The sequence below is a fragment of the Aphis gossypii genome, chromosome 3 (assembly GCF_020184175.1).
Source record: "Aphis gossypii isolate Hap1 chromosome 3, ASM2018417v2, whole genome shotgun sequence".
NCBI classification, from domain to species: domain Eukaryota; kingdom Metazoa; phylum Arthropoda; class Insecta; order Hemiptera; family Aphididae; genus Aphis; species Aphis gossypii.
The window spans coordinates 35304402-35328398 of NC_065532.1; the positions used below are offsets into that span (position 1 = coordinate 35304402).

At 23.5% G+C, this 23997-nt stretch overlaps 2 protein-coding genes across 8 annotated transcripts; one reads left to right on the forward strand and one right to left on the reverse strand.

Moving 5' to 3' along the window:
- The first annotated feature begins 141 nt into the window (after positions 1-141).
- On the forward strand, positions 142-13574 carry LOC114124155 (elongation of very long chain fatty acids protein 4-like). 6 transcript variants are annotated; one of them, XM_050204545.1, is made up of 10 exons: positions 4331-4554; positions 6574-6702; positions 8066-8235; positions 8729-8842; positions 9075-9265; positions 11155-11244; positions 11565-11621; positions 12002-12107; positions 12831-12967; positions 13307-13574. In XM_050204545.1, the coding sequence occupies exons 4-10, from the start codon at positions 8761-8763 to the stop codon at positions 13463-13465; spliced, it is 822 nt and encodes a 273-aa protein (XP_050060502.1). In that variant the 5' UTR covers positions 4331-4554; positions 6574-6702; positions 8066-8235; positions 8729-8760; the 3' UTR covers positions 13466-13574. The 6 variants fall into 6 exon arrangements, with proteins under 6 accessions (XP_050060501.1, XP_050060504.1, XP_050060502.1 ...); XM_050204544.1 differs by lacking the exons at positions 4331-4554; positions 6574-6702 and adding an exon at positions 142-290; XM_050204542.1 differs by lacking the exon at positions 6574-6702.
- Positions 13575-17590: 4016 nt separating this feature from the next.
- On the reverse strand, positions 17591-22474 carry LOC114124162 (ankyrin repeat, SAM and basic leucine zipper domain-containing protein 1-like). 2 transcript variants are annotated; one of them, XM_027987348.2, is made up of 2 exons: positions 22200-22474; positions 17591-19059 (listed from the first exon to the last, which is right to left on the reverse strand). In XM_027987348.2, exon 2 carries the CDS (start codon positions 19040-19042, stop codon positions 17720-17722), a length of 1323 nt encoding a protein of 440 aa, XP_027843149.2. In that variant the 5' UTR covers positions 19043-19059; positions 22200-22474; the 3' UTR covers positions 17591-17719. The 2 variants fall into 2 exon arrangements, with proteins under 2 accessions (XP_027843149.2, XP_027843148.2); XM_027987347.2 differs by lacking the exon at positions 22200-22474 and adding an exon at positions 21828-22172.
- Between the last annotated feature and the right edge of the window lie 1523 nt (positions 22475-23997).

Here is a 23997-nt window from a genome sequence, read left to right on the forward strand (position 1 = left end):
TAATTTGAATAATATTCACAATTTCAATAATTAACGATTTTAAAAACATTGATTTAATACAAATGTCAAATTCTTTTGATAGATAACTACAGAATAATATGAAAATTGAATTGCTATTCGACCAACTATTTTGGTTAGATATATTATTCAATTTACAAGTAAAACATTTCAATTAAAGTAAATAAAAAAGGCATTGTTCATTTTGAACAAAAATATGAATCTTTATTTTAGTATACAAAAGGATAATACCAGTAACATATGTCAATTCCGCTGTCTATTTTTATTCACAAGTAAGCATAACTTGTAAATATTTTTAGAGTAGAGAAATCAATGTATTGATTTTACATACATAATTAAATATATATATTAAATTATGTGTGTTTAGTGTTTACCTTTTTTTGAAACTTTCAATTTTAATGAAAATTTCTGTTAACAAATTAAATGTATTTAGAGCTAGTGCTTTAGGGCTTAAAAGTAAATTTCTATTAGTTTTAAAAATAATCGAAAAAAAAGCTAATAAAAACTAGAATTTTTATACAACTCCATTTTTTGATGAAATCGATTTTATATTTTTAATTTAACTCTAACAGATGGTTAGGTAGTAATAGAAATTTGAAATTTTCACAGAATCTTAAGTTATTTTTAAAATATTTTGAATCTTCTGTGTTGTAAATGAATTATTTATTTTAGTTTTTTTTTCAACTTATATATGATACAATTTTTGGATAAAATACTTAAAATATATATATATACGAAGTTTCGGATAAAATTTTCACATACATACCAGTCAAAAAATATCGAAAGTAGGTATCTACATTGTCACAATATTTTTATATCTAAACGCTTAAAATTCGTCAAAATCATGAAATATAGCTAATTATTTTGTATTTATTAATAGGTACATAAGGTTTTAAATATTCGTATAATCATATCTTGGGTTTGAAAATTTAATTCAAAATCCAATATAAGAATTATAAAAAAAGTTAAGCGTAATTCGACAAATAGCCATCTGAAATTAAAATTTCAACAAAATTGTATATTTACATTCAAAAAAATAATTTTTTATTAAATGGTTTTGGTTTTCTTTTTGTAATTACAAAATAATTAATCATATAAACTTGAAACATTTTATTGTTACTTAAATTATCAATTTTTAAACTTAATTAAATTCTCAAAATATTTAGGCTCAATTCAACTTTTTAGTTAGTTAATTTTTCAAATATTTTATTAAAGTATTAATAAAAACAATTAGGTCAAGTAAAAAAGCTTGGTAATTTAATAATATTTTAAATACATCGGTTCTAAATTTGTATAAAAGCGATTTAAGTTAATTTTTTTAAATAAATCATCAAATCATAAAATTTACAAATTATTTTTTATTTAAAATGTATAGTGTTCAATTATTAATCCTAAAATTTAAAAATTTAATTCGAGGATTCTCATAAATGTTTCATATTGAAACCTAAAAATTTTAAAAATATATGAAGCAATTTTTTTAGAAATTTTAACAATGCAAATTAATTACGAATTTTTAGTTATATTGTTGTAATTCTAAAATAAAATTCGATTAAACTTGAAACTTTTACATAGATTGCTTTATTTTATACACACTATGACATTTTTATAATAATATTCATCCTCTTTTTAATTTGTTGCCTAGTAGTTGCCTATATACCGAACCTATTCACACTGTGTTTACGTTCTACGTTAAGTCGTTAAGAGTTGAGTTAAAAATAAATAACCATAGGTATATGATATAATATATATATCATAAACAAACAATTTAATAAGCAAACAATTTCAAACCAACTTGCCATTTTAATATAATTATTCTAAGTATTTATGTGGATATTTCTATTTACAACTCTTAACTCTTATTAACATCTATAATAAATTGATACTTAATATTTAAAATGGGTAACATATTAAGCTCTGACCTATATTTTTTTTTTTTTAATACTTAATACATGACAACGAATTCAACGAATTAAAATCAAATAATATGTAAATAATATGCAAATGTACATTGATACAATAAAACAATAATAAAATATTAATTAATTTTAATTATTTAAAAAAGGTCCTAGGGAAGTATAATAGTAACTTTATTATAATATTATAACGTTACCTATAATATAATAGGTTTTAAATGTATGTGTTAAATCTTAACTAAATAATAGATCATTGCATAGGTATGAACAGCGGTTCTAACCAAACATAGTACAGTCTCTATTTTTAAGGATTTTTTATGAATTACTATTAGTAATTAATAATTAATAAATATTTAATGACAATTTAACGCTGATATGAAGTTAATCATTTTCGAATTACAACAAAAATACTCAATCAATTTCAACCACCATAAAATTAATAATCACAGCCCAACTGCAAAACCAAATTTAAAATATGTAACTAATATTAATTATATATATATGTATATATATATTGTTGTGAAACCTATAAAACATTGTCTTTAATAGCTTATAATTGCACTAAAATTATAGTATAACTTTATTTACCCAATGATCCATGCCACCAAATGTTTAATAATGATGATAATAATAAATTTATCATTCGTGTCGTAAACTGGGGATCCGTAAATAGGTATTACCGTTTATGAGAATTGTATTTTCCAATTATTTTGAAAAGTTATGTGAATTTTTCCTTTTGACCACCTAAAGAACAAACTGGATCCATTTTACAAACCACCCTCAATACTGAAAAAGGTATAATTAACTTTGCAAAAAAAAAATGTAGGTAATAGTGTCTACATCAAAGATCAAAAACCAAACTATTAAACTTTATGATAAAAAATTTAAGTGTACAATAAATAAAAAAAAAAAAAACGCAAAAAATAAAACTACTTTTGTATAATAATATATTGTAATGTAAATTAAAGTTACATTGAATCTACAATGCAAATTACAAAATATTTGTGAAAACATAAAATTTAGAATAAATGTAGTTTATTTTGTACAAAATATTTAGATAGATCGATTGGTGCATACGAAAAATTGGTACATCTGTGATATTTACTAAAAACAACCTATGCTGCTTATGTGAAAATATTAATAAAGTTTTTTTAACAGTCCATAGGTTTATGATACTTTTACCACCTGTTGGATGAAGAAAACAAACAATAGAACTGCTAAAATTTAATTTCTGTTTCGCAACTAAAAATTCCACCCAAGGCCGTAGTATAAAAAGCTTAGAAATATGGCTTTGCTACTTATGTAATATGTATATTGTATATATGACCTTTAATGCATAATAAATTTAATGGTATGAAGTTTCTTATCAGATACTATATAATGGTTTAAAAAATAACAAATTTTAATTTTAACGCCATCACGTTAAAATGTATAACTACAACTCTATACACATTACTTCGTGTCACATTATTCTGGTAAATTATTTTATTTTAGTTGTTCATAGAATAAATTTGTTCTGGATTAATCCATTACTTTCACAATAATGTTTTCATATAGTTTTTATATTATCTGCAGACTTGGTATTCTTGATAAACAAAATCCAAACAGCTACAACAGCTGAAGTGAAAATATGATTTTATATTATAGGTAAGTATTAGATTTCTATGATGCAAAAAGGCCCTATTTAATAGGGTAATCAATGTAGTAAAATTCGATTTCCTCGCTCTGATCAATATTAAGACCAAACTTTATGCACTTATACATGACTATGTCTATACTTATCTTAAAAATATATAACTCATTTATGCTGTAAAAATACCATTATATTTACACATGTGGATCAGTATATTCAAGATTTTTGAATAGTGCCAATATATAACAAATGTATTCGTATTATTTAATTGAATAAATACTAATGTACATCAACGTCTAAATAAGAGAGGTTGATAAAGACTAGAATTCGAGACAATATAATAGATTTTATTTCGTGTGTTTACAAAAAATCGTAATTGGCTAAACTATTTGTGTAGAATGATGGTAATTTCGAAGCAGTTTTACCTTTTATTTAATAGCGTAAAAACCAGTAGATACAAAAACACATTGGTAGTTAATATATTTTATAATTTAATCTTAACATAATTCTTATAAGTTATAATGTCTAATTTTCAAGTACACGTAGCTTCTAAACTAATAATTTATCCCTATTTTTCGAATCACATGACTAGCCAATATTTCTACTTAAACTTTTAAGCAACTGAATTAGTAAGTTCTTTCGTGGTAGCATTGCTAATGGTGATAAACAGTAATAAATTATATCAACGGTCTCTGACCCTGTATGAAATGCAAATTTAATTGTACAGCTGTTGTTTCTATTTCATTATAAAGTAACCGGGGACATCGTATCGTTTAGTTCCATTCTTATAATCATGCATAAACAGAGTGCCTATATTACATCGATGTAATATGACACTATAATGCTAATATATATGTATATTGTATATAATATATGAGAGTGTGTGTATGTGTGTAACAAATTGTAATAAAATCGTTTTTCCATTTATTGATTAATCTAATGTCAGTTGAATGAACGTTACTTCCGATTAAACTATCTTCATTATTAAAGGTAAAATACTCAAAATCATATTAATTTTGATGCTTTTTAATTATTATTTTTTTGATTTAAATTTAATTTATTTATCAGTATGTAACTACATAATGCATAATTTTTTGTTTACATTTTTATAGTATAGTAAATATTAATTTTCAAGACACAATATTAATTATTAATAAATTGATCTTAATTATCAAAAACTTAAAAATTGAAGTTTTAAAATGGAAAGTAACAGTATTTTGATATGCTTTACTTGTAAATCGCAAAATTTACTCATAATTTTACATATTTTAAAGTCATTAAGAATAACGTTTTTGATAATAGTTATATTTTTTTTTTTTATTTGTTATCATTATAATATTTTAATGTTTGTACTGTTATAAAACATATCATCTATATTTTTAATTTCATACTACAAAGGAGAATATTTTTTTAGAAATAAATACATAAAAATCTTAAAAATTAATATTAAATTAAACATATACTCTATAAATGTATCCATATTTATATTTTAGAAGTAAGTACTATTGAAATAATAAGTTTTAAAAATGTATGAAAAAATTTGAATATTTTAATAAATATAATAAATAGGTTGTACATAAATATATATAGATATTTGTATATTGATATATTTGTTTTATGATGGTTTCAATATACATTATAATCTAAAATATTACTGAATTTAAAGGTGTTTCATAAATTATGTTTTATTATTTGCATTTTAACTATATTATTATAACATTACAACTCGAAGATTAATAGTTTATTTTATTTATAAATATAAACACTGATCGGCTTTTTTAAATAGTTTGAGATTGTATTAAAATATTTATAAGCTATAACAATATAAAATAGTGATATGATTTTTCATGTGATACAATAATTTATTTGACAAAATAAATATTTTCAAAAGTAATCTTAGTTTTAAAATACTTCTATTATTAATCATGAACAGTTAAAATCTTAAAACGTCATTGATCAAGAAATATACTATAATTAATAATACAATTAAAAAATATTATTTTAGCTTTAGTGATAAATGATAAAAAAAACATATCAATTTGTATTGTATTTAAAAATTAATAATAGCTAAATACAAATCAACAATATCCTATATTATTATAATAACAATTCCTACAATTTCAGACAATTTTTTTTTTAGTATTACTATAAAACATACAGCTCATTTTATTAATTAAATATATTTAGTATTTAGTAATTTATTAAACAGATTTTTAAAAATACCTAATAGTGAAATTAATTTTAAATTTTTAAACCTATAATTTGTAATTATAATGTTTAAATGACGTACAAACATTTACGATTATAAACGACGTAAGGAATAATAATAGGTCATTCCAAGATGTTTTTTTCTATCGTGGACACTTATTGGAATTAGATAGTAGACCAGCTTTTAAAAGTTTTATGTGACAGATTTATAGAAAGAAAATCTTTTCTTAAAAACATTATTTTTCAATCTTCTCAGTAGTTTTCTAAGCATAAGAAAAACTACAGAACTGTGGTAAACATTAGATAAATGTATAAGAAAATGTGATTTTAAGTGTTATTTCCACTCAGAATTGATTTTATGAATACGATTATATATTTATATGTATATATACGTTAAAATTTATAATTATATTAATAAACCAATACCTATCACATCCAGTATAGAAATAACCAATACTCGATGTCTATTATAACTATAAAAGATTCTAATATCCTAAAAAATATTTATTATTTTTGTATAGGTATTATAAATGTTAAAAGGTCATCTGAGTATTTTTTTTAAAAAAGGGATAGGACGTTTTTTAAGTTAATCAACTTTAAAATAAAAAACCTAAACACAACAGAGCAAATCATTTATAGATACACCCACCAGTCTCTGTATACTGCTCTTTTATTTCGTTCACAAATATTTTACTCTCGGGCCATCGCTAAGGCTTAAAATTTATCATTAATCATTGTAAAATCAATATCCTAGAGTCTTCTAAGTTATAATAATTTATAGTTATTACAATTTGTTTTCAGTAAACAAAATGGCTATCACAGTAACGTTTAAAAAAAAAAATATTTCGAATTAACCAGCCAACAGCGAAAATAAAATATTTCTAGGATTCCAAAATCAATAATTAATGTCTGATGAAAATAAAAATAATGGTAAATTAATTCATTTTTGTTGTTTGTTTTAATAGAGTATTTAAACGTCGAGACATTATTTAATTACATTTTAAGTATTAAATGGTGAATAGCTTAATACATTGCAATATTTTCTAAGCTAGCAATAACTTACTATAGAAAATAAAATAAATTCAATATTTCTTTTAATAAATGATGGACGTTATGCAAAAGATGTATAATTATTTTAATGTATATTGTGTTATATTTATAACACAATATGTATAGTGTAAATACGTAGTAAAATATTATATAACACAACTAAATACACAAAATCTAAAATTATGACAGATTAAAATCGTAAATAAATTTAATCAGTTGAAAAAATAAACATACGATAAATGTACAATTAAAAATAAAACACCTAGGTAGATATTAAATACACAATTTAAAGGGTATCATAGATCGAAGTTATGCATTTTCTATTTAAAAAAATATTTCCCATAGGTATTTGTAAAATATTGTATAATGTATCTGTATTATACCACAGTCCACAATACATGGTTCTTGCATAAAAAATTAATGATCTTAGACCTACCTACGTGTCTACTTTGTCTAATACATTTTGATTAACATGTTAATTACGATTCCACAATAAAAAATAAAAAATATGATAATTATATGGAGAAAAATTACATGTTAAAGAATAAATAAAAAACAACATTGTACAGAGATTTTTAAAATTAAAAATGCATTTATGTTTATGTAAACAACTAATTTTATAATTATTATTCGATAGGAAAACTAATTAGTAATTACGTTAGGTAGTTATACCTTCCTATACAATAACAATATATCAGATTATGAAATTTGTTAGGTTATATTTCAGCAGCAAATATAAAACTTAACGTAATTTTACGCTTGAAAATTTATTATTTGGCGAAAATTATTTATTTAAAATAATTCTTAAAATTGAATAAAGAAATTCCTTATCTTTTTCTCTAACATGCCGTGTAAATATCACTACCTAGTTATTGAAAAATTAGGGTTTTCCGTTATCCTTGTAAAATTGTTCCTCCTCTACTCTCAGTGACATTTGTTTGTTGTAAATTGTTATTGTTGTTTACCTTGGAAGCACCTCAGAGTGGGATACTTTAAGTAAAATCGAAATCTATTTTCAAGTCCACTTTTTCGGCCGATACCATCACACGAATTCTACGGAAAGGTTGTTATTAAATAAACATATAAATATATAAAATATATTAATATATTTATTTAAATTTAACTTAAAATAACTACCTTAACGTTTGTTAAACTCACGTTCATGTTCAAAATGTTTAACATTAATAATTTAGTCGCCACCTTATATACTAATTTTATTTTTGATTATTAAATTATTTTTCAGTATAATAATTTTATGTTTTTACTTAAAAGTAAAAGAATTCACGAGATTGCCACAATGATCGAGAACTCAATGATGAAGACATGAAAATACTGTATTTGACTTAATTTTTATTATAAGACTTATATAGTGTTAAATAAAACTATACATCAGATCTTCTCATGAAATTTTAGGTAATGAATTTTATAAAAATAGAATATTTATTATTATTAATATTTTTCAGTTTAGCTTAAGAATACTTACCTACTAGGTAGGTATATTAAAAATTTTAGAACCACCGACACTGGAACTAATATTAAAATAATCTCACTAAATAGTTAAATGTGCTCTTTCCCTTCATTCAAATAATTACCCATTGTTTACCCAGAAAATTTTGTATGTTTACAATACATAATATAAATTATTGGATTTCTTGCCAAATATTTTGTAAAATAAAAATTATACATAAATCACACCCTTTAAATGTCTATTATGTAATTATTAAGGTTACAAACTTTTAAAAAATACCTAATAAAACAAATTTGACTTAGTATTAATTACAACCAGTTTTAAATACCTATATTTTAATCTATAAAAAGTCTATTATTCGATTAAAATATATCTTGTATAAATATATTGTTATAAAAATATGTACATTATTGACTTTTGATTATATTTTTGCTTTAGTGGATTTTTAGTATATCAAATCAAACAAAAATATGACTAGTGTAAATTTGAAAAATTTCATTAATGAAACGCAGCATCAATTTTTAAACTTATTAAATCAAGAATTGAAATTCGGTTAGTATACATTATAATTATAATACTATATATGTATATGTATATACAATAACATATTAAATTATATTTAATTTTAGATATTTGTATATACACATATACACTTATTACGCCTATATATTTATAATCTATAAAAAATTATCAACATTTGATTGGTACATATTATCTTATTTATATATGATAAACTAAGATATTAGTTCGTGCTTGTGGTGTTGATTAATATTTTATTTTATAGATAAAAAAGTCGATTCGTGGATGCTTATGAGTACACCATGGCCAGTTTTATCAATTCTAATAGCTTATTTGTTATTTGTGCTAAAATTAGGCCCAAAGATGATGGAAAATCGTGAACCATTTAAAATAAAACGTATTATGATGGTTTATAATATTGTACAAACCATTTATAACATTTTCATTGTATCAGAGGTAAGTAATACATTTTAAACGTAATATAATATAATATGGTATGTACAATATACGTGAATACCTACATATCTCTTAAAAATCTCTTTTTCCCGACATTCAATTTATATCAATAATGTTACCCAGTCACTTTAGGTCCCTATCTAACCAGGGGCATAATTAAAGGGTAAGATAATGAGAATACATCTGCCCTAAATAATTCGTTTTTAATATTAACATTTTAATTAATGCAAAATAACAATAACAATTTTAACATAAAATATTTTCAAATCAAAAAAAAAAAAGTTACGAATTTTATCACTACATAATTAAAATATAGTGTTAATATACCTCAAATAAATTAAATATAATATTCTTGTCGAAAATTATGTTAAATTGATACTTCAATTTAACTGCAACTTTAACTGTATTGTTTTATTTTTCTTTTTTAAAATATAATATCACTAACATCTAGCACACCCGAAAATAACTATATTGGCTGTTCAATGCTCACATAAGAACATCCAAGTTAATCCCAGAGGTGTAATAGATTATGTTTCCAAATTCCAAAAAACCAAGGAAATTGGATATAGTTTTATGAAACAATTTGATAATAAGCTAGTCTTAGACAGCCTTAGATACTTTACAAGATGAAATATTTTAACTTTTTAAAAATTATTAAGATAAGTTATAAGAATTATACGATTCTTCTTAGTTCTTGCTTATTATAGTAACCTGTATTTTGTAATTGACTACAATTTAAGATAATATTAGCTTATCATTTGTTTTCGCTCTATGGACTGCATAAAATAAACTAAACATATTCGTGCAAAATAATTTTTATATTTTTTAATCTTAAAATAAAATCACCTAGTACAAAAATTATTAAGAGTAATATTTTTAAAGGTTAGCTTACTCGTATCTATTTATCTCAATTTTGTCTCGAAACAATGTAATATTCATTTTTATTTTTATTTTATATAATACCTAATAATAAAATATAACACCGATAGATACATCAAACCTTGAACATATTCTCTAAAATTTTAATAATTTTTATTTTTTATTTTAACGATTTTAAAACGCATAATTCCTTCCCTTACTCCCTCAAAAAACCCCTAATTCCTAATTACATCATTACGCCTAACTCGTAAAGCAATAATTATAGCGCGATAAAGCAAGTAAATAGATTAATAAATCATTGGTTCTAATGATTACGCTCGTCATTATAAATATGGTGTCAAGTATTTTCGTCACCCGTAATCATAAATATTATATGTAATACGCCGGTGATATTAAAATACTAAATTATGTACCTATACATTATACATTTAAAATATTATTCAGTAATAATAATAATTAATAGTCAGTTATAGGTAGGAGACTTGCATGGTTGAAATATTATATTATTCAAATGTTCATTGAATCCAAGATAACCCCGCCGCCTAAAAGAGTATAATATAATATTGTGTTATACTCGTAATATATATTCCTACCTAACATTTTTTTTTTTAACAAAATTTTGTTCATTCACTTATCTACTACCTACGTTGAAATATAAATATATATTCACGCAACAAGCATGCACTTCGAAAATTGCCTTAAAACTGAACTCCTTAAAAAACGGTCAGTATCAAATCATCTTAACAATTTGCATTTATTTTTTATTTATTTATAGCTAGACTCAAGCTAGACACATAGTTTTGCTTGTATATAAAATTTTAGAGCGCCCAATTATAGGATATGATAATGTATTCTTTTAAATTAGCTTAAAGTTTTTAGCAAACACTTAAAATCCAAAACCACCCAGAATCTAATTCTAAAATATATTATGTTACAATTTTAAATATACAATCAAAAATATACCTGATTTAATTAATTATATATAATTTTTTTTTATATTTAAATTACAGGTATTTATTACACCAGGAATATACACATATTTAATGTTCAATATATGTAATCCAGATGAAAGTGAAAGTAATAGTCTTGTTATAAATACGGTATGAAAAATAATGTAAATAGAATAATTGTATTATCAACATCATAATAATTAATAATTAATTATTATGACATTGATAATAAAAATCCTAATTATAGAAATCTACTTAATTTTCTTTATTCATAATATCTAATATTTAAATTGAAAATTACGTACACGTTATTTTCCATCATAAATATAATTATTAGACTTAGATACCTATACCTATATAATATTTCATGTAATATAAAGTAAAATAATATACTTATTATAATTTTAGTTTTAAACTGTTCATTTAAACTAATTATATGTTTGTATAATGAGAATAAATTTTATTTTCAGTTCTATACACAGTCGTGGCATTTCGTTTTATCAAAAATATTTGATCTTTTAGATACTGTAAGTACTTTTAAAGTTTTAAACTAAAATAATATTATTCATACCTTCACAATAAATCATCTCATAATCAAATTTATTCAAACAACATAAAAAAAAACCAAGATTTTATATTTATAAGTACTGAATTAAAAAATAAATTACTTTTTTTCGAAAATCATATATTTGCCTACATTTTAGGTAGATTTGGGTAGGTACCTACTACCTATGTTAAATTTAACATTTTAGTGTAGTTATTATTCATTATTATTATTATAATATATTTACAAATATATACAAATATAAACGAATTACCTATGACTATCTATACTATAAAATGAACTCTTGCTAAAGATTTTTTGGAAATGAATTTTTTAATAAATACCTATTATGTTTGATTTTAGGTATTTTTTGTGTTGAGGAAAAAGCAATCTCATGTTTCATTTTTACACGTTTATCATCATGTAAATATGGTCGTCACTACTTGGACATTTTTAAGATTTATTAAAGGTAAATCTTTACTTCTTATATGTAATACTATATTATTTTAAAATTCAGTCCCTTATAAATAATTATAATCAGCAGAAACTTTTTATAATGATATAATGACTTTAAAATACCGGGAAAAATAAGTCATAATAACGATATTATAACCAATATTTAATTAATTATTTTATTTACACACAATGTTAACTATAATAATGTACCTATCTAGTACCTATAATTATTTGTTAAGTAAGTCATACAATGACCACAATGACCATACATGGTCATATATTTACCTACAGGTAAATATTACATAAATTAAAACATCTATTATTTTTGTTTGCAACATATATTTTTTATATATATAAATCATATTGTAATTTCGTTCCTACTTAAAAATGTATTTATTAACTTATATTATTTACAGTCAAATAATTAGATATTGATTGTTTAATATTTTTCATTAAATTATCCATGTATTGAATAGTAATAGTTATTATCAATAAAATATTTAGCTAAGTTATAAAAAATATACGTTATTCAAATCAATATTCATATTCATCATAATAATCTGACTTACCAACCAGTGAAAAAAACGTCTAAGTAAGTATCCTGATTCTAGATTAGGTTCCTAAACACCCTAAAATAAACTAATATAGAATCCAGCTGATACTTACATAACTATCACTGCTCACTGTAATAATGACAAAATAACAGCCAAATAATATAAATACTATATTTACACAGGTCAACAAGGAGCTCTTTGTGGTCTTCTTAACGCACTCATACATTCAATAATGTACAGCTATTATTTCCTATCTGCTCTTGGTCCGCAAATGCAAAAATATTTATGGTGGAAAAAATACTTAACCCGTTTACAAATTGTAAGTAAAAATATTCAGAATCATACGATTAATAACTATAGATTGTATAACTTATAGGTGCAAATCGTCAGTATTGGTACCTAGTAGGTACTTAGGAACCTACCTCATTATATACAATTATACTACTAGAATATTCATCGGTACCTATCTAGATTTATTAATGCGTTATTTTGTAAAAAAAAAAATAACAATTAATTTACACTATAAAAATTTTAAATACATAATTTCATAATAAGACACACCGCTATTTCATATTTACCAACGATTTGCGCCTATTAAAGTTAATATTCCGTATAGATAGGTAGTTTAACGAATAATACGTATCATTTTGATTTTCAGATTCAATTCATATTAGGTCTTGTCTACGGTATAAGCCTCTTTATTTACGATTGTAAATTTCCGAGACTGTTCACTATTTACATGATATTCGACGTACTTTTATTTTTGTATTTGTTTTTAATATTTTACAAAAAAACGTACAAAGAGAAAAATACCTAAGTCTCAATAAACTCGAAAGACGACGTACAACACTTGTATTAAGTTGTGTATAATAAGCATTGTCTATAAACCTATAATATGTATATAATATATACATATTTATTATTTATACGTGTAGAATATTCGTAATGTTAATTATCAATTGAATAATATCAAATACGTAGGTACCTTTACCTGATACTATTTACATAGAAACATCAAACACATTAAAAAAAACATAGAGTGATTCACTAATCATCCCTTATTTTTTTTATTTAATAATGAATTAATAAAATTCTAATTCTTGAAAATTTTAAATATAGGTACTTAAAAATCATTTTTTAATGTTTAGAGATTTTTGAGCTACTTAATAATATTCTGTGCTACTTCAAACTTCTATTTTTCAAATAAAATTCGAGATTTCTTTATTTTCCATTAAATTATTTAATAAATATTAACTTTTTTTTTAACTTCAATGAATAATAATTATTAAAATTATTAAAAAAAATTATTTTTCAGGTATTAAAATATAAATTAGGTGTAATATTGAAAATTGATAAATATTTATTATATAATATTATTTGAACCATGTTTATAATTTATAAATAATTATTAACATTTTCAAACTAACTACCGCGATAGCCCTTTATTTTCCAAACTTGGTATCATTGACTTATTACCCCTAGTACACAAAATCAAATAAATCAAAAACTACTCCTTAGAATTTGGATTTTTATATATTTTCAAAAAATATAGCTGCTAAATAATTTGCAGTTTTGATAGCAGCTATCTCAAAGCTAAATCAATATTTGATTGTTGTTAAAAAATTGTAACTCCGTCGGACATTTCTTAAATAGACAATACGAAAAATCTCAAGTTTGAAAATATAGTCTTTAACTTAGTATATTTAAAAATTACAACAATCAGATTTTGAATAATTGCTTTATTAAAAAAGAAAAGGGAGTATACCTAATCGTGCTTGATGAACATATATTATACCATCAGTGCATCATACATAGGTGTAAATGGTACAATACCTATAGACATTAGGTGCTGCAACGGAACTCATAAAATCCTTTAGAAGACTAGAACTCCGATATTATTTTCCTTATTTAAGTATTTTATACGCCTAGGTACAGTGAGATTAGTATAATATGTATAACCCATATTCGCCCAATATATTCTCAATCGTAACTTATCCTAAACATACATATTATATACACATCCTATTCTGCTGATAGTCGATTCTTATAGGTACTATTACCTCATTACATTTTAAATTAGGCCGCCGAGTAGGTATGCCTACGCTAAACCCAAACAGCCAGGGAGCCAGTAAATATTTTTGGCCGATAAATTCAAACATATTTGAAGGATTGAATTTCGGATTGGGTGATCGATTCGGTACAAGTATATACACTCATATATAAAATCGGCATTTTGTTTTTCTTCAGTTCGGATTTAGACGTGCGACTGTATACAATTCAATGTAAATATTTGTACAGAAGATAATAATTATATTATGATTATTTATACAGTTTTATATTTTATGTAAAAAGTAAAAACCGATTATATCAAGGGGTGTAGTCATCGATGTGGCTATATGACATCGATATGGTGTATGTATGGAGTGGCTGAAAAGGCTGCAACTAACACACACTCTCTATAAATATCAGAAAAAAATTTCAAAAATTAAATGTCCGATAAATATGCATCGGCATTACAATATTTATTTCTATGGTTTTATTTCTATTATATTATCCATTGACATTTTTTTCTAAGAAAAAATTATAATATACCTACCTAATAAATGAGCAGCGTAATATTAGTATACCTAAGCTTTTATTTGGTATACCAATTACCAAACTAATAAGTAATAACTAAAAAAAACAATATTAATACATGTTTCTAACTTAACAGGAATAACATGGCTAAATATATTCAATTATACATATATATTAAATTTATAAACCACAGATAATATGTGTGACTAACTTTTTGTTCTAAAAAAATAAAAATCATAAAAATTGTGTGACATAATTTTAGAGTAAGATTGTTGATTCTTTAGACTTTCTAGTTGGTAGTTCTATTCGTTGCTTTTTACTTAATATTAAGTTTTAAAAAATAGATTTAGAAATTGTATTTCTGTATGTTATAGTCAAAATTAAATTTATTGTCAATATAAAATGGGTATTTATGTGTAAAATATTTTAAAAAATTAATTGAAATATTAGATACATTATGAGAAATATTTTATATATATTATAGACTTATTTACATACTTATACTATAAATTAAAAATAATGGTTTACTATCATAAAATAACCTTCTCAAATTATCAAATTAAAATTTTTAAGCACCAATAATGAAATTAAAATCAATTGGTAGGTATATACATAAATAAGTTCAAAATATTCACCATAAAATAATGTGTTACGCTGTTTTTGATAAGCATAGTTATAGAATAGATATAATATTATGGTACAAAAATGACAAAATGCAAGGCTGGGCAAGTTAATGATTTTTTTTAACTTAGTTAAGTTAATATGCATCAATAAGAAAAAGTTAAAAGTTAATAAAATTTTTGGTTAACTCAGTTAAGTTAAAAGTTTATACATATATTTTTTTTAACTTTTTAATAAGTTAAAAGTTAAAAAAAATTATTTTTGATATGTTAGCGTTAGGTTAGGTTTATTTATAATTTAATTATTTATAAAACAATGTAATTTAGATTTTATTAAAAATAACTCGTTATTTATTAAGTTAATATCAATAAATATCAATTAAGTTAATGAAAATTAAATATCAATTAAGTTAATGAAAATTAAATTCAAAAAAGTTAAGTTAAAAAGTTAAAATTAACTTAACTTTAACTTTTTAACTCGTTTATGCCCAGGCTTGACAAAATGTATGTTACACTTCATGGTTAAATTTTTTAATAAATTGACGAGTTATTAACAGTTCTTAGTTTTTATCACCTGATAATTAAAACAATCAAAATTTGTATAATTTTAAATTTTAAAAAATCAATTTCAATTTTTTTTTGAATTACCGTGTATCGTGGTATATAATAAAGAATAATTTTATTTGCTCTGATTTCTTTTAGTAATAATTGTTTTCAATATTTTATTCCTTATGAATATGAGACGTAATAATATGTATTATATTATTACCTAGATACATATTATTTATTACCTACTAGGTAGCCCTTTGAAATAAAACTTAGAATACACGCGTGTATGTACAACATAGTAAAAAGAGGTTCATTACAGTATTATAGTTGTTCCATGATATACATAACTATGAATCATATTTTATAATTAGGTAGATAGTTATGATGAATATATAAATATTTTATAGATAGGTATCTACAGTAACCTATACCTACAGTAGTAAAGTGAACTATAAACAAAGGTAAACGTATTCAGATTATTCCGTAACTAATTTAATGTACCTACGTCCTTATACCAATTATACACCTGATACTTTGAAAATTTTATTTCATATATTTCACAGGATACTAAGAAAATCATGTACTAACAGATTGAAAGGAGACATAAGTATTATAAATCATGTATAGCTTTAAAAATTTGAAAATGAACATAAATAATAAACTAAGTAACCATCACAATATGTCAATACCTATTGCAACATGTGAAAGATCATTTTCAGCCATGCAAAGGTAAATATTTGGATTACAACAAGTATAGAACAAAATTGTTTATCCAATTTGTTTAAGTTTGGTTTAAGATGTGAATAATAAATAAAATAAATACCGAGACAATTTTTAATAAGTTTGCATCAAGTCATCAGAAAATGATTATACTGTAAGAAAAAAATAAAAATAAATGTTTATTGTAATTTAATATATTGTTTAATATTGAATTGTTTATGAAATAATAAAATTGGGTTATTAGGGGTGTGGGAGTAAAAACCCCCACAGTTCACTTTGGTATATAAGAATTTTAAGAATTTTTGCTCTCCCAAAATTGTTATTCTAGTTGAACCTATGAACTGATACTACTTCACACAATAATTAATATCAATTATTAATTACATTCAAATTATAAATTCAGCTTTCAGTTGGATATAATATGTAAGTATGAATACAGTTAACTACTTTAAGACTGCAAAAATTATAAAATGCAATAAAATACATAATTATATTTAATATATTATTAGTTGAAAAATACAAAAATGACTAAGTTTTACAATTAATAACATTTACAATATCGACAACATTTTACAGTTCTTCAAGCACAAAGTTTAAAAATAAATTTAAAATATGCGAAATAATACTAAAATAACAGCTACACTAGCAAACAACTTATCAGTTTTCATTTTCATATTTCGATTTCTTTTTTTACGTCCTGTGTAATCCACTTGACCTATTCTTTCTTCTTGATCCAATAATGTAAATATTTTATCTTCCAAAACTCTGATTTTTTTCAAATGATTAATGGCTTCTTGACCTTTCTGTTGATCTAAACCATAACTATGAATTCCTAAGTACTTTATTGAAGCATCCAATATATGCAATTGTCTTACTACTATCCCTAATGTCTGGGCAATTTTTTCAGCATCCATATCTTTCTTTTTAACATCTAAAGAATAATTAGACCAATTCCATGTATGAAAACATTTAAGCGCAATAGCCAAAAGTTTACGATGTGGTGATAAAGTAATTCCCATATTAATAAATTGATCATTATTTCCAGTAAGTAATTTTTTAAAAGTTACATTATTGGAAATTAGACTGTCTGCATAGATATCCATTGATAATACTTCTAAAAATGATTTAATATCTTTACTAAAACCATTTTCTAATTCAGTCATAACTTCATCCCAGTAAGGATGTTCTTCTCCTAAATAATAAACTTCTAGTTGTGCATTTTTATAATTGATATTCAATAAATTTAAAATATCAACCATGTTTTTATTTTCAGCTATTCTATACACTGTTTGACATTTATTATCAGTGGCTTCTCTGTCAGCTCCTTTTGATAATAAAAATTCTACAATATTAACATGGTTGGAACGAACTGCATAAAATAGAGCTGTCTCTCCAGCCTGATGATCTTTCAACTCTATATCTGCACCATGGTCGACTAGAAACTCTACTAATTTCAACCAACCATTGGAGCATGCATACATGAGTGCTGTTGATCCTAATCTATCTTTAGAATTTATGTCAATAGAACTAAAATTTGCTAAAAGCTTTAGACAATTTAATAAGTCCAATTCATTAGTAAATCTACTACAATTACATACACACATTATAACATTATGACAGTCATACATTATTAATGGATCAGCACCATTCTCTAAAAGATATCTTACAGCATCTAAAGATCCGTTAAATGCTGCATGCATCAAAGGTGTCCAACCGTCATTCAAATAACTGTTAGTATTAACAGTTTCAGAGTTTAAAGCACGGGTGATTTCTGATACATTATTTGTTGCACAAGCGTTTTTCAATGTTAATTGAAAGTCTTCTTCTTCTGGTTTTACGTGATATGATGGGTATTGAATAATATCACCAAATTCGTCATACTCATCACTTTCCCAACCAGCTGGAACAATATTTTCCTTTAATTTCATTTTGATGCTTATTGGAACTAAAACAAATAATATTGAACATTAATAATTTATATTTTATTCTAAAAAATTTGGCACATATTTAAATAAATAAATTAGACAACAGATATGTACCTAATCATCACTCATATATTTGATAGTATTATATTTTTACACAAGTTAATATCAAATACTGGAGTATCTTGATCCTAATTATTGATATTGGTTGTAGGATAAAATAATTGTTATTTTAAAACCAATAATAAAGCATTTCAATTTTTATTTATAATATTTAAATATATCATGCAAACAAGCACCATTTGTTGAAATATATCATTTTCTCAATTACTAACTAAAATATTAAATCAAAATTGTTGATCACCTACCAAAATTAAATCAGGTAGGTATGAATTATTTATTATTCTTTTCAAAAATAAATAAAAATTATTAAGTAATATTAAGTTGAAGTATAAGTCTCTGTCTTACAAACAAATAACATGCTAAATTTTATGTTTAGAAGAATCCATTTTACTTTGTTATTTTAATACATAGGGAATATCAAATATAAAGGTAAAAATGTTATTTGTACTTTATTATATAGTTAAAATCAGTGGCGTGCAGTCAGGGCAAGCAAAATAAGCACAGCATACCCGCTCAAAAAGGGAAGAAAAATAAATTTAGTTAATTCATTATATCAATGAGCAATACAATATAAGTTTTTATTTTAGATATAATAGGTAGGTATAATAATCATCAGTAATTATACTATTTCTATACTATATTATTTTTATCTATTTTATAATTTTATAGTAATTGGTAAGAAAATTAATAAATTAAGTTCATGTAGGTAGGCAATATATTGCCGGCATAGCTGGGTGCGGTAGGGCGGGGTGTCCACAATATAAAATTGCAACAGTCGGAAGCTCTACATCGAGCTTTTAAATATTTTTCCCGGTAAAAAACTTCCGATAATTGATTTTTTTTTTTTGGTTAATCCCAATACAATAATCTTAATATTGTTGTATAATATTTTATTAATAAAAACAAAACACAATTTAGATTTTTAATTTTTATGATAAAGTTACCAATGAATTTTTAAAAAAAAGATAGATGAATGGATTTAATTTATAAAAAGGTAAATAAATACTATACATTAAAAAAAACTATTTTTTATTTACCTAAATAATTAATAATTTAACTTAATAAGTAACAATTTTTTTTTGCGCTTACCCAGCTTTTAATACTATTGCACAACCGCTGGTTAAAATATTGTACATAACTATAATAATTCACTTAAAAATTAAAATATCAATAAAAGTCTATGATATGGCCTAAATAATATTCTTACCTTTAGGTTTGATAATAGGTAAATTTACTTAATTAGGTATTAAAGCTAACAGCATAAAATTGATTCTGTTTAACGAACATTTGGTATGTTGTATATAATATATAAGATGAAGACAACACATGCAGGTGTGGCAACTTCTTAAGTTGAATAGAGTTAAGACTATGAGCATTTTTAAATTTATAAAAATATATAACAATTTTAAAATAATAATATCTTGATTTAAAATTAAAATATTAAAGAAAAAAACCTTACAAGGTACCCCAGATTAGACTTTTAACTTAAAATTTAATAATAGTGTAAATAACAAAGTATAACAGATTCTTTTGAACATTAAATCATTTATTTTATGAATTAGTAAAATATAAAAAACATATGTAGGTGAATAACATCCACTTACCACATTATTAAACAAAAAGATTGAGAACCACTGATTTAGATAATTTAGAACTCTTTAAATTTAAGATATTGGAGGTTAATAATTAAATAAAAATATTAAAAATACGATTTTTTTAAATGAATACTAATTATGTACTTGGGAAATGGCCAATGACCAATGGGTAAATCTTGGATAAATGTGTATATTAAATCTTATATATATTGAAGTTAGTTTATTGTACTCAAATACTTTTTTTCTTTCTTGTTTATAGGTAAAATATTTTTATTTTTTTTTTTTGTAAAAATAATAGATAGGTACAAATAAAGCTTACTGAAATGTACCAGCTATTGACTTTTTATACCTAATGAAAAATGTAAGCTGACTGGTGTTCAAGTGTTGTTAATTATAATAAATAAAAATATTATAAAAAAATTAAATCGTAATTCTACACCATCACAACAAGTTTGCAATATTTGGAAACAAAATGTACATCTAAAGATATTTATAATGAAATAATTTTTATGCCTAGTTAATTAAATAAAAAAAAAAGATAGCAAATTAACCAATTGTTACTTATTTCCAATTGTATGATAATACAATGTTTATTGGTAAAATTATTCATTTAGGTATTTATACTAGCAAATATGAAATGGAACACCAATGTGAAATCAATAATTAGAGGAAATAGATAAAAGAAAAATAATAAAAAATACTTACCTATATAAAAATTAATTGAGTTCTTTAGAAATAAATTTATAGTTAAGTTTGTATTTATTTCAATACCTACATAATGTTTTCTTAAGTATCATACTCTATATAAAACAAGCAATTTCTACTATATTGAAAGTGAATAATGTTAACAGTCAAATAACGATAAATACTTTTTCAAATGCTTAAAAATTGAGGTAAAATCAAATTTAATAAAATGTCAAATTATGAAACTACATACTTGTTTACAGTCTACACTAAATTTAAAATGTACAAAAATGTAAAAACTAAAACTACAGAATTAATATAATCAAACTAAATAAAACACTTGCTTAATTTTAGAATTTGGGCGATTAAAATAAGATGTATTATAGTACCTGTTTTGGGTTTTTGTTTTCTACATATTCGTTCAGATTTCTTAATATTTATGTTAACCACTGGACACATACATTGATAATAAAAATTTAAAATAAATGTTGTATCAGTACAACCAAAAGCAGTAAACATGATTAATTTTTATGTGATCATAGTATTTCAAAAGCATTGAAGACATAAAAAACAAACATGTTGTAGAATTTAATAATGAACAGAAAATAAAAATAAAAATCGCACAACTCAATGACATTGATCAAACAGCATACTGGTACAAGTGTACAACAGGTACTACCTATTCTCTAAAAAAATAGTAGAGACAGTTAACTGCCTAAGGTTAATTCTACATAGGTAGGTTATACAAGACGATTACTTACTTGATGGTGTAAGATGATGCAATACAGTTGATAATAATGTGCAATAAATTACTACTTCATTTATAATTCATGCAATCATGCATGATGTGATTCAAACAGCAACCAGTTGATTGTTGATGAAACCGTTAAGTCGGGCAGCAATGAAGCTCTCGCTCTGTAAAATGATGATTATCTAAATTTGTTATTTATTACAGTTTGACTTATTACTAAGTAAAAGTCAAACAATCGGTTTTTCTGTTTTCACATAAATATGGGTACCGTCTATAATTTATAAATTCATGATTAAGATTAACTGATAAGGTGCTAAATCTGTGTAATAATATGTATACCGGTATACCCACAGATATATAATATATTACATTATATATACCTAATCGGTTTCTGTTTTTCTGTGCTTATTGCCACGGCTTGTAATTTTATAAAATTTCAATATTGATAAATCATTATTTATCCACCTTGATTTATCTTCTAATATTCTTATACATCATTTATCAATATATTTATATTTATGTTTTATATTTGTCGGTCATTGCCCACTAGTAACTATGCATTAGGGGTAGAAATAGATAGAATTCTAGAACCGATTGCGTACGATTGCTACGTTTTACCTTTTTGAAAACACGATTGGGTATTTCAGTCAAATACTTGAATGACGATAAAAACCCATAAATACAAATATAGTATATACGATACGATTGCCTACTTGATGTTAATAAAAGAGGTGAAGTCAAATTTTAATTAAGCTATATATAATATTATAAGCCTACTTAATTATAGCTAATAGCTATTATGCAGGTTTGACATTTATAAGAAACCTAGAAGAATACCATGAACGGTGAACCATAAATTAGATTTGAATTTAATTGTAATTACAATTTTATAAAACAAACTGAATATTATGTAAAATACTACTAAACACGGTGGCAAATAAAGTTACACCGGATTGCTGTTGTTTACAATACAAAAAAAAAAATCTAAAGATTAAGAAAATACCTAATTAAACAAAACAATTTAATTCAAGCAACGCTGAGTAATAAGGCTATAGACATAGTAATTTATTAATAAAGTTTTGATTGTTGTTTTGTATAAAAGGAGTTCAAACATAAGCCGATTGTTGTCGTCAGGGCCGGATTTAGATGAGAGGAGGGCACACTGGTGGAGGCTTCGGGGAATCATAGGAGTGGGGGCCCCCTGGCCCCAAATTATTTTCCAAATAAAATGAACAATTTTTTTTCAAAGTAGATTCAAGGTTTTATACAAATATGCTGGTGACATAAAATTTCACGGAATTACCCATCGGCAATCAGTATGTTAAATTTATTTTTATCCTATTTGCCACTTTCGACGGGACGGCAGGGTGACAATGCATTTGTTATTTGAAAGTTTTTTTTTCCGAAGTCACTATTGTGGAGGCCCCAGTTGCCCTACCCTAAATCCGGCCCTGGTTGTCGTTATTGATTAGGTATTGTATTTAATTTGTATAGCGTTTCATCGAGTTGATGGAGCTATCTATTGTGGACAGTTGACACAAATCGTGATTTATAATATGATAAATTCGAATTTATATCATAAAGTAAAACGTTAAAGTAATAAGAAATTATTAATCCTTTTGGCTTTCAATGCTCAGTAGGTACCTACTAAAATAGATACGTATGTTCTTTGCTAAAGATTTTTAATATAAAAATATAAAATATGATTTAAATTATAATTGAACAATAGTGTTTTTTCCGAATTATCTTGGTAACGTATCTGAACTAGCATAGATGATTCGAATTTTTTTGTATTATTTCAATAAAAA